The sequence below is a fragment of the Equus asinus genome, chromosome 17 (genome assembly GCF_041296235.1).
Source record: "Equus asinus isolate D_3611 breed Donkey chromosome 17, EquAss-T2T_v2, whole genome shotgun sequence".
Lineage (NCBI taxonomy): Eukaryota > Metazoa > Chordata > Mammalia > Perissodactyla > Equidae > Equus > Equus asinus.
Window position 1 is genome coordinate 15,216,618 of NC_091806.1, and position 12,491 is coordinate 15,229,108.

Below are 12,491 nucleotides of genomic sequence, written 5' to 3' on the forward strand. Positions count from 1 at the left end.
ATAAACAAAAAAATTAAAATATAGTGTTTAATTTACTATTAAACTTGGCAAAATGCTGGTCTTATATATTCATGTTATTTATGTTTAAGTTGAATAAATTCATTGTTTCATATTTCTTAGTGGAATGACATTTAGGAAAGAAGAAAATTCTGCACAATTCAAATATGTAATGAATGATAGATAAGCCTAAATAAGTCTATGAAATAAACTTGCAAGAACAGTCAGAACAATAAGCCATGCACATTTTTTTTTATTATTAATGTTATGATAGTTTACAACCTTGTGAGATTTCAGTTGTACATTTTTGTTAGTCATGTTGTGGGTACACCACTTCCCCCTTTGTGCCCTCCCCCCACCCCCCCTTTTCCCTGGTAACCACCGATCAGATCTCCTTATCAATATACTAACTTCCACCTATGAGTGGAGTCGTATAGAGTTCGTCTTTCTCTGACTGGCTTATTTCGCTTAACATAATACCCTCGAGGTCCATCCATGTTGTTGTGAATGGGCCAATTTTGTCTTTTTTTTATGGCTGAGTAGTATTCCATTGTGTATATATACCACATCTGCTTTATCCAATCATCAGTTTCTGGGCATGTACACTGGTTCCACGTCTTGGCTATTGTAAATAATGCTGTGATGAACATAGGGGTGCAACGGACTCTTGAGATTTCTGATTTCAGGTTCTTAGGATAGATACCCAGTAATGGGATGGCTGGGTCATAGGGTATTTCTATTTTTAACTTTTTGAGAAATCTCCATACTGTTTTCCATAGTGGCTGTACCAGTTTGCATTCCCACCAACAGTGTATGAGGGTTCCTCTTCCTCCACAACCTCTCCAACATTTGTCACTCTTGGTTTTGGATGTTTTTGCCAATCTAATGGGTGTAAGGTGATATCTTAGTGTAGTTTTGATTTGCATTTCCCCGATGATTAGCGATGATGAACATCTTTTCATGTGTCTTTTGGCCATATTCATATCTTCTTTTGAGAAATGTCTGTTCATGTCCTCTGCCCATTTTTTGATCGGGTTGTTTATTTTTTTGTTGTTAAGCAGTGTGAGTTCTTTGTATATTATGGAGATTAACCCTTTGTCGGATAAGTGGCTTGTAAATATTTTTTCCCAATTAGTGAGCTGTTTTTTTGTTTCAATCCTGTTTTCCCTTGCCTTGAAGAAGCTCTTTAGTCTGATGAAGTCCCATTTGTTTATTCTTTCTATTGTTTCCCTCAACTGAGGAGTTATAGTGTCCGAAAAGATTCTTTTGAAACTGATGTCAAAGAGTGTACTGCCTATATTCTCTTCCAGAAGACTTATTGTCTCAGGCCTAATCTTTAGGTCTTTGATCCATTTTGAGTTTATTTTGGTGTGTGGTGAAAAGGAATGGTCAATTTTCAATCTTTTGCATGTGGCTGTCCAGTTTTCCCAGCACCCTTTGTTGAAGAGACTTTCTTTTCTCCATTGTAGGCCCTCTGCTCCTTTGTCGAAGATTAGCTGTCCATAGATGTGTGGTTTTATCTCTGGGCTTTCAATTCTGTTCCATTGATCTGTGGACCTGTTTTTGTACCAGTACCATGCTGTTTTGATCACTGTAGCTTTGTAGTATGTTTTGAAATTGGGGATTGTGATTCCGCCGGCTTTGTTTTTCTTGCTCAGGATTGCTTTAGCACTTCACGGTCTTTTGTTGCCCCATATGAATTCTAGGATTGTTTGTTCAATTTCTGTGAAGAATGTTCTTGGGATTCTGATTGGGATAGCATTGAATCTGTAGATTGCTTTAGGTAGTATGGACATTTTAACTATGTTTATTCTTCCAATCCATGTGCATGGAAAGTCTTTCCATCTCTTTATGTCATCGTCAATTTCTTTCAAGAAAGTCTTGTAGTTTTCATTGTATAGATCCTTCACTTCCTTGGTTAAGTTTATCCCAAGGTATTTTATTCTTTTCGTTGCGATTGTGAATGGGATTGAGTTCTTGAGTTCTTTTTCTGTTAGTTCATTGTTAGTGTATAGAAATGCTACTGATTTATGCACGTTAATTTTATACCCTGCTACTTTGCTGTAGTTGTTGATTATTTCTAATAGTTTTTCTATGGATTCTTTGGGATTTTCTATATATAAGATCATGTCATCTGCAAAAGCAAGAGTTTTACTTCTTTGTTACCTATTTGGATTCCTTTTATTTCTTTTTCCTGCTGAATTGCTCTGGCCAGCACCTCCAGTACTATGTTGAATAGGAGTGGTGAAAGTGGGCACCCTTGTCTTGTTCCTGTCCTCAGAGGGACAGTTTTTGTCCATTGAGTATGATGTTGGCTGTGGGTCTGTCATATATGGCCTTTATTATGTTGAGGTACTTTCCTTCTATACCCATTTTATTGAGGGTTTTTATCATAAATGGGTGTTGGATCTTGTCAAATGCTTTCTCTGCATCTATTGAGATGATCATGTGGGTTTTGTTTTTCATTTTGTTGATGTAGTGTATCACGTTGATTGACTTGCGGATGTTGAACCATCCCTGTGTCCCTGGTATAAATACCACTTGATCATGGTGTATAATCTTTTTGATGTATTGCTGTATTCAGTTTGCCAGAATTTTGTTGAGTATTTTTGCATCTATGTTCATCAGTGATATTGGCCTGTAGTTCTCCTTCTTTGTGTTGTCCTTGTCAGGTTTGGGGATCAGAGTGATGTTGGCTTCATAGAATGTGTTAGGGAGTACTCCATCTTTCTCAATTTTCTGGAACAGTTTGAGAAGAATAGGTCTTAAGTCTTCTTTGAATGTTTGGTAGAATTCTCCAGAGAAGCCGTCTGGTCCTGGACTCTTATTTTTGGGGAGGTTTTTGATTACCGTTTCTATTTCCTTACTTGTGATTGGCCTATTCAGATTCTCCATTTCTTCCTGATTCAGTTTGGGGAGATTGTAGGAGTCTAGGAATTTGTCCATTTCTTCCAGGTTGTTCAATTTGTTGGCATATAGTTTTTCATAGTATTCTCTTATGATCTCTTGTATTTCATTGGTATCTGTTGTGATTTCTCCTCTCTCATTCCTAATTTTATTTATTTGAGTCTTCTCTCTTCTTTTCTTGGTGAGTCTGGCTAAGGGTTTGTCAATTTTGTTAATTCTTTCGAAGAACCAACTCTTTGTTTCATTGATCCTTTCTATTGTCTTTTTTGTTTCAATATCGTTTATTTCTGCTCTTATTTTTATTATTTCCCTCCTTCTACTGACTCTGGGCTTTGTTTGTTCTTCTTTTTCTAGTTCTGTTAGGTGTCGTTTGAGGTTGCTTATGTGAGCTTTTTCTTGTTTAGTGAGGTGAGCCTGTATTGCGATGAATTTCCCTCTTAGGACTGCTTTTGCTGCATCCCAAATGGTTTGGTATGTCGTGTTCTCATTTTCATTTGTCTCCAGATAATATTTGATTTCTTCTTTAATTTCTTCAATGATCCGTTGTTTATTCAGAAGCGTGTTGTTTAGTCTCCACATTTTTGCACCTTTCTCTGCTTTTTTCTTGTAGTTGATTTCTAGTTTCATAGCATTATGATCAGAAAAGATGCTTGATATTATTTCAACTCTCTTGTATTTATTGATGTTTGCTTTGTTTCCCAAAATATGGTCAATCCTTGAGAATGTTCCATGTGCACTTGAGAAGAATGTGTAACCTGCTGTTTTTGGATGAAGTGTTCTATATATATCTATTAAGTCCATCTGGTCTAATTTTTCATTTAATTCTATTATTTCCTTGTTGATTTTCTGTCTGGATGTTCTGTCCATTGGTGTTAATGGTGTATTGAGGTCCCCTACTATTATTGTATTGTTGTTGATGTCTTCTTTTAGTTCTATTAAGAGTTGCTTTACAAATTTTGGTGCTCCTGTGTTGGGTGCATATATATTTATAAGTGTTATGTCTTCTTGGTGGAGAGTCCCTTTTATCATTATATACTGTCCCTCTTTGTCTTTCTTTATCTGTTTTGCTTTGAAATCTACCTTGTCTGATATTAGTATAGCGACACCTGCTTTCTTTTGTTCATTATTAGCTTGGAGTATTGTTCTCCATCCCTTCACTCTGAGTCTGTGTTTGTCTTTGGGGCTGAGGTGTGTTTCCTGGAGGCAGCATATTGTTGGATCTTGTTCTTTATGATCCATCCTGCCACTCTGTGTCTTTTGATTGGGGAGTTCAATCCATTTACATTTAGAGTGATTATTGAGATATGCGGGCCTACCACTACCATTTTGTGTCTGGTTTTCCGGTTTTCTTCAATTTCCTTTGTTTCTCGTCCCATGGTTTAATCTGTTCTGATGAAGAGCTGCTACTCTCTGTTGTTGTCCTTCCACTTATCTCCTCTGCTTTTGGTTTTGTAGCCCCTTTCCTTTTTTGGATTTTTCAGGAATGAGGGTTTACCTGAGGATTTCCTGAAGAGGAGGTTTTGTGGCAATGAACTCCCTTAATTTTTGTTTATCTGGGAAAGTTTTTATTTCTCCATCATATTTGAAGGATATTTTCGCTGGGTAGAGAATTCTCGGCTGTAGATTTTTGTCCTTCAGATTTTTGAATATATCATTCCACTCTCTTCTAGCCTGTAAAGTTTCTGCTGAGAAATCTGCTGATAGCCTGATGGGGGTTCCTTTGTAGGTTAGTTTCTTTTGCCTGGCTGTCCTTAGTATTTTCTCCTTGTCGTTGACTTTTGCTAGCTTCACTACTATATGCCGTGGAGTTGGTCTTCTTGCATTGATAAAGTTTGGAGATCTATTGGCTTCTGTCACCTGAAGATCCATCTCTCTCACCAGATTTGGGAAGTTCTCAGCCATTATTTCTTTGAATAGTTTTTCTGCCCCTTTCTCCTTCTCTTCTCCCTCTGGTATACCTATAATCCTTATGTTGCATCTCCTAATTGTGTCTGATAATTCTCGGAGAGTTTCTTCATTTCTTTTTAGTCTTGCTTCTCTCTCCTCCTCTGCCTGCAGCAATTCTATATTGCCATCTTCCAAATTGCTAATTCTTTCCTCCATATTATCGGCCCTACTGTTCAGAGCATCTAGATTTTTCTTAATCTCCTCTATTGTGTTCTTCATTTCCAATATTTCTGTTTGGTTCTTCTTTATCGTATCAAACTCTTTTGTGACATGGCTCCTGAATTCGTTGAGTTGTCGGTCAGAATTCTCTCTTAACTCATTGAATATTTTAATGATGGCTGTTTTGAAGTCATCATCATTTAGGTTATATATCTCATTTTCTTTGGGATTGTTTTCTGTGTATTTGTTATTTTCTTTCTGTTCTGGAGATTTAATGTATTTTTTCATATTGCTTGATGTTGTTGATTTGTGCTCCGCATAGAGATAGAGTTTAGTTGCTCCTTTCACTTGTTTCAGCTGCTGCCATGGGGGAGCTGCTGTTTATACTGCACCAACCAGGAACCCTGTCCGCAGTTGCTAGCTGGGCCTGGGCCCCTCCTTGTAGTCACAGTGGTCCTTTGGATTCCCTCCTCTGCCGTGGGGGCCGTCACAGGGGGCTTCAGGCTGCTGGTGCCTACCGTTGCAGCCCACCTAGACGTGCTCCCTCCTTGGGGTCTGCAACGGTGTTATGGGCTTTTCCAGCGGCCAGTGGTGGATCACTTATATTTGTCGCTCCATCGCTGTCGGCACCCACAAAATCTCACTTGTCCACTGTGGGTCGCAGGAGAGCTATTGGCATCTTCTACAGTCTGTGGTTAGTTCACCTAGCTATGCTACTTTTGTCCTGGGGTCTTCCAGCCTTGTGGCTGCCGGATGGGTGCTTTCTACTAGTGCTGTGCAGAGGCTTTCCCTGAGGCTGCTGTGAGCCTGTAGGGTTTCCCCCTCAGCTATGGAGCTGGGTCACTGGAACTCCCCCCAGCCCCAGTCCTATTCCCCAGGAACTCGGGGAGCCCTTTGCCCTGTCTTGGGGGATAGCCGGAGATCCTGATTTCAGTGGTAGCTGGTCAGCTGCTGCCCTGCCTGATATTCTCCTCTCCGGGACCCTCCCGGTATTGTGGATGCTGGGTGTGGCCCCTCCGCTAATAGCAGACAGAGAGTTTTGTCTGCTGCCTGGGAAGAACTCTGAAGCTTCCCCTCTGGGGCACGGAGTGGGCCTCTGGAGCTTCACCCTGTCCCAGTCCTCTCCAAGATCTCCGGCAATCCCTAGCCCCACAGGGCGGGCAACAGCAGCTGGAGCTCACTTCGCCCTCTGGGATTCTCTCCGGGACTTTCCCGGAGCCGTGAATGCTGGGCGTGGCCCCTCCACTAATGGCAGACAGAGAGTTTTCTCTGCTGCCCGGGCAGAACTCTGGAGCTTCCCCTCCGGGGCGCAGAGCCGGCCTCTGGAGCTTCCCCCAGCCCCAGTCCGCTTGGAGATCTCCGGCAATCCCTAGCCCCACCGCGCAGGCAGTGGCAGCCGGGAGACCTCCGTACCCTCAGCGACTCTCTCTGGGACCCTCCGGGCACCGTGAACACCAGGCGGGATCTCCCCGCCAATGGCGTGGAGAGACTCTCCACACGGGCCCAGGTGTGCAACTCCAAAGTTTCCCTCTGCGTTTAGGAGTAATTGCGGGGAGTTTAGGTAGGGTTCTGGTCACCTGTTTCCACCATCACTCCTCTGTTGTGTACTCACTCCTGCCCTAGATGTGTGTTGATCTTCTGGGGGCATCCGTTGGAAGAAAGCCGCTTGTGGGTACTAGGCTGTTCGGTCGGGGTCGGAGAGTTTTCACCTATTTCCACATCCTCCTGGAGGAAAGTCCGTCCGCCTTCCGATGTATAGTCACGTGGGTCTCTCAGACGTCCTGAGATGCTGTCTGGATATCCTTTGTTAAGCGATAAGTGTCCAAATAATTGTATACTCGAAGGGGGAGAGACAAAGAGGACTACTCACGGCGCCATCTTGGATCCCCCCCAAAGCCATGCATATTTATATGATTATACTATATGCTAAAGCAGCACTTAAATTCATGAAGGGTCTCTTTCGATGGTATGTTTATACCTATATTTATGTGTATCTCTCCCCAATCTATGTATTAATTATAAAGACAAAACATTTATCTCATTAAATATGAAAGGACTGGCTAGCAATAAGATGTGGATCAGATTGATCAAATTAAAAGAATAATACCCACTGTTGGTAAATTTGTGGGAAAACAGGTCTAGCTAATAGAGGTGTAATTTGTCTTCATATTTCTGGAAGGCAGTGTAATAGTAAGTGTCAAAATTGCTTAAAATGTTCCCACCGCTTGATACAATGATTTTAAGACTAGATATTTAAGGAAATAATAAAAGTATGCAATACATAAATTGTTTAATTTTTACTTACCAAAAAGTGAAATTTCTCTAAATATATTATAACTGTTGTTCAGTTATGGCATGGCTCTTTAGTAAATTACTAAGTAGCCATAAGAAAGCTGAAACGTCTAAATTTTTTGATATTTAAAAATGTTCACAATATAGCAAATTAAAAAGAGCAGCATGCTAAAGAAATTATGTAGTAAGAAATTATTTCTGTAATGTTCCCAACACATGTTATGACCTGTAGATCATATACTCACACAGAAAACATACTCAAATTGTACGTGGCAAAATGGTCACAGTAGTTATATCCTTGGGGTGACTTCATGGTTGATCTTTGCATCCTTCTTTCCTTTTCATTTAAATCATTCTTTACATTATGGACTATACACTATTTCAAACAAATTTTATTTCAATTTCATATGTATATTTCCATTTTGCAATGCATTCCATGCTTATGAATATTGATAATTTTTCATATTAAGATCCCTATAATTTATGCTTATCTGGTGCCCACATGGATATTTGTATTCCTGATTATTTACCACTAGAACCAACTCCATAATTCCACATTTTTTGAGAGAAATCTTCCATTGTGATACGTTCTATAGGTAGACTAATTTATTAACAAGTTTAAAATACTTGTCTAATTGAAGGCAATTGTCTTCAAAATAACAAAACTAATTTACAAAATTATCATCAAATTTTAAATAAAAATCATAACAAAGTTTTCCTTCTGTATCAATAGTTATGTAGCAAATCTTCAGTTTTAACCTGAAACTCAATTTTCCTTTGGCTGGATAGTTCTCTAAATGTTCAGCATTTTAAAATTGAGAGTAGGAAATCTGAAATTTACCATTTTAAAAAGTCTGTTACTCTTTAACAAATATGATTTTTTTAATACATTGTCTTTTTTGATCCTTTGACAGTACTGAGATCTTTTGAGTTAGCAAGCTTTAGACCCAGCATTCACATTCGGGCATCTAGAATCCAGGGAATCTCTCTTTCAAAGAACAGCTGTGGCACATTGAATGTATAGCCTGCCAAGACAGGAGGTTGTGAATTCAAGGACATTAATGACAATCTTTTTGGTATATAGAACACAGAGGCAAAACACGCTACATTAACTTTGTGAGAAAACAGGGAGCCACTGAAATGTTCAAATAGTAGGTAAATGTGTTTAAAGAAAATGTGAGGAAAGAAATTTATGAGAATTGTGGATCAGACCAGTTCAGCATCTCTATGATCTATCAAAACATACGTACAGTAAAATCAAAAGTGGACTCTGGCCTAAGGCAAGGTTTTTAAGAAATAATTTTACTTGAATATATATCTCCCCTCCCTGGGCATTAATAGCATATTTCTAGTCTTTGGTTGTTAACTATTTGAATGGTCCCTAGATAGAAAAACAATATTAAATGATATGCATGAGTTGCAAACTCAAAACCATTGTCTGTGTACTGAGAATTGTAAAATTATTCCATTTATTTAAAACATATCCATACATATCTATATATTGTCTACATCACAGTTACCAGCTGTGTGTGGTAATTATTTATAAATTGCACCCTCAAGTTCATTAGTAGAGTTGAAAATAGAATTGAGGTCTTTAGGTTCATAAAAGAAAGAGAGATGATATGCAAATGCCTACCATTGACTATTACCCTTTTCCATGTTGTTTAATCCTAAAAAAGACTCCAAACTGAGTAACATTTCTTCATTTAACTGATAAATAAACATGTGAGAGCCCACACATAGTACAACGCCATGTTTGGGACCTGAGAACATTCTTTGACTTCAAGGCTCATGTTATTTTCACCAAGCTATATTGCCTGCTGAATTCATTGTGTCACAAGCTGTACCTTAATCAATAATGACCAACTTACCCAAGGTTTGCCTAGTGTAACTGCATAGGATCCTTGCGACTGGCAAAGTGGTCTCTCAAGTTTCAATTACTTTGAGTATAGTTGTTTCCAATGTATAATGCGCCTATTAATTTTTTTAGATAACCAGAAAAAAGAATATAATGAGGTCTCATAAGCATAAAAAAAGCAGTTAATTTAAAGAGTTAGTCTTTTGAAAGGAAACCAGTGTTCTAAGTCCATAGAAGTCCACGTTAAATCCATGACATAGGTAAAGTTAAGATGAAGTACAATTCTCATTAGTAAACACAATTTGTTAAATGCTATTATAATTTTTTTCAAGAAATTAGCAAATCAAGAAGAAAATGTTTATACTATGCATCTTCACTTTTTTTTACTTTTTATTAAGATTATGATAGTTTACAACCTTGTGAAATTTCACTTGTGCATTATTGTTTGCCAGTCATGTTGTAGGTGCACCCATTCACCCTTTGTGCCCACTCCCCACCCACCCTTTCCCCTGGTAACCACTAATCTCACGTGAGAAATTATTAATGCTGCCAGAGAATCCTGAACCGGGGATTCTGGAGGGGTGGAGAGTCTGCAATTTTGTCCCCGTTCTGCCTGTAACTAGTTATATATACAGATAATGGCTTTTGATGCAATTCTTCATTTCAGAAATGGAAAAATTGGTACAAATTCTTAAGGACCAGAGAATTAATTATTTTAACACATTTCCATGTGAAAAGCAAAAGAACAGGGGTAAATTTTTATGGTTAGTTTTACATCTGAAGTCTCAGTGTGAGTGAAAGTCTTTAGAAAATGTCTTTATGTAGTGAACAGATATATAGAAATCACATATTTGATAGTTTCTTGAGGAAAAATGTTAGACGATGAAGAAAATTCCATTTTTATTTATTCAGTCACTTTCTTAATTTCATGAACACAAAAGTCTGTTTTCTATAGATGACAACTTTTTTCAGGGCATCTTTCACCTCCTTGTTCCTAAAGCTGTAGATTAAGGGGTTCAACATGGGAATGATCACCGTGTAGAAGACTGAGGCCATTTTGTCTGTGTCAAGGGAATGGTTAGAGCTTGGCTGTAAGTACATAAAGATCAGGGTCCCATAAAATATGGTGACTGCCAGCATGTGGGAGCCACATGTGGAGAATGCCTTGCGCCTCCCCTCGGCTGAACGCATCTTCAGGATGGCAGAAATAATGTACATGTAGGAGACAAAGACAACCAGAAGGGAAGAAATGAACATGATACCAGCACAGGCAAAGATCCACAGCTGTTTGGAATGAGTGTCTGAGCAAGTTAGCCTCAGGAGAGGCATGTCATCACAATAGAAATGATTAATGATATTAGAGTGGCAATAAGAGAGGCTAAAGGTGAGGGTGGCATGAAATAGTGCGACCAGGAAGCTATAGCTGTAGGGGACAGCCACAAGCTGGATGCATATTCTTGGGGACATTACAGTCATGTAGAGCAGAGGATTACAAATGGCCACATATCGGTCATAGGCCATGGAAGCTAGTAGCAAGCACTCAGCTGTCATGAAAGCCAGGAAAAAGCCTAACTGAGCAGCACATGCATTGAAGGAGATTACATTTTGTTTGTACAAGAAATTCCCAAGCATTTTGGGTGTAATGACAGAAGAGTAACAGAAATCGACAAAAGCCAGGTTGCTAAGAAAGAAGTACATTGGTGTGTTGAGTCTTGCATCTGCTCTAATGACTAGGATTAAACCCAGGTTGCCTACTACTGTGAAGAGGTAGATGGATAAGAATATCACAAAGAGGGGCATCTTCAACTCCTGATGGTCTGTGAGGCCCACGAGAATAAATTCTGACACCTGAGTGCAATTTATCTGGGCCATGTATCTTTGGTGCATCTGGATAAAGAGAGAAGAATGAAATCCAGTTGAATTAAATTAAATTTAAATCTTAAAATTCTGAAAAAGTTTTATTGTTAATATGAACTTACTAATAGTAAAATTATTAGTGTCTTTAGAGTCTGGGGATGTGACAAAGAGCAAAATAAGATATTTTGTGGGAAAAACTTACTTCTCTCACACAAATCGATTGCATTTATGAAGTTAAGAGCTGAACAAAGATTCAGTCCACAGTGGCTCTCTGCTGGAAATTCTTGTGTATTATATTATTTCAAATTTAACGTTACTTTTTGAAACTTCAAAACCATTGTTTCTGTTGAGGAAACCTTAACATTAGTAACATAAAGGAAAATGAATCTTCTACGGTAACATCCCTCTGATAGTCCTGTCATCGTGCCTGTGTGATGCAAACTACATTGCTGCAATGCTGACAGATGTTGAATGCTCTATTTGTCTATTCTATAGTCATTTCTTAGTGTGGAGAGGTCACCAGTGGTACCTACACAATCTTTATAATTCTGTTAATAATGCACATACTAAGAATGGGTAACTTTATGAAAGGCACAATGACATGCTTTCTAGGTGTTTAGTTCATTTCTTATATGCCCATCTTACAGAAAAGGAAGAGAAGTCTGATACATTAAGCGCCTGAATTAAGCCCAGACACTAGGCTGCAGCACAGTTAGAATTCAAACTTGTGTTTTTCTGATGCAGGAACCCACCCACTATAGTGTTCTCTAGATACCCAAATTATTCTATCATTTAATGCTTAAATTTCTCCAACTGTTTCTTGATGCAGTGTTTCATAGATATGTTTATACGTAAAGCATTAACTTGCCTGATCGAATACAATGAATCACTCCAAATATAAAAAGATTTTGCTCAATTAGACTAAAAATGGTATCTAATTTCTAATAGATCTATGTCAATTTGCATGGCTCTTGCTACTTTATTATTTACTTAAAAACATAAGATTTGGATTATTTTTGTATTCATTTTTAATTCACTATTGTATTATTTTAATTGGAATGTCTTCATATGTTTTACCTATTTTTTGAACTGTTGTTTATAACTGTAATATGAATATCAATATAACATTCATTTTAGGACAAGACAACATATATAGAAATAATGATTCTTGTTACTAAATCCCATAATGTCATGTCATTTTCTCTCTTTCTTTTTTCACACAAAAAATTTAAAAAACAATTTTGAGAAAATATAAATTGCTTTATACACACTGGAAATTAGACTTGGTATAAATATTTCACAGATAAAATAACTCATATTTCCTGTCTTTTCAATGATTAATGGCTCTTATGTACTCCAACTTTTGCTCAGGTCATCTCAAAATTATTCGTATTATTGATTTTTTTGTTTGCTTTAATTTAAGATGTTTATTTAGCAACAACTTTGTGTAAGTTTGTCCTAGATGTTTTATATT

General features: G+C 38.0%; 1 protein-coding gene across 1 annotated transcript; it reads right to left on the reverse strand.

Annotated features, from left to right (window-relative positions):
- Positions 1-10,072: 10,072 nt before the first annotated feature.
- Positions 10,073-11,032, reverse strand: LOC139040491 (olfactory receptor 8U9). Its single transcript, XM_070487267.1, has one exon. The coding sequence runs from the start codon at positions 11,030-11,032 to the stop codon at positions 10,073-10,075; it is 960 nt and encodes a 319-aa protein (XP_070343368.1).
- Between the last annotated feature and the right edge of the window lie 1,459 nt (positions 11,033-12,491).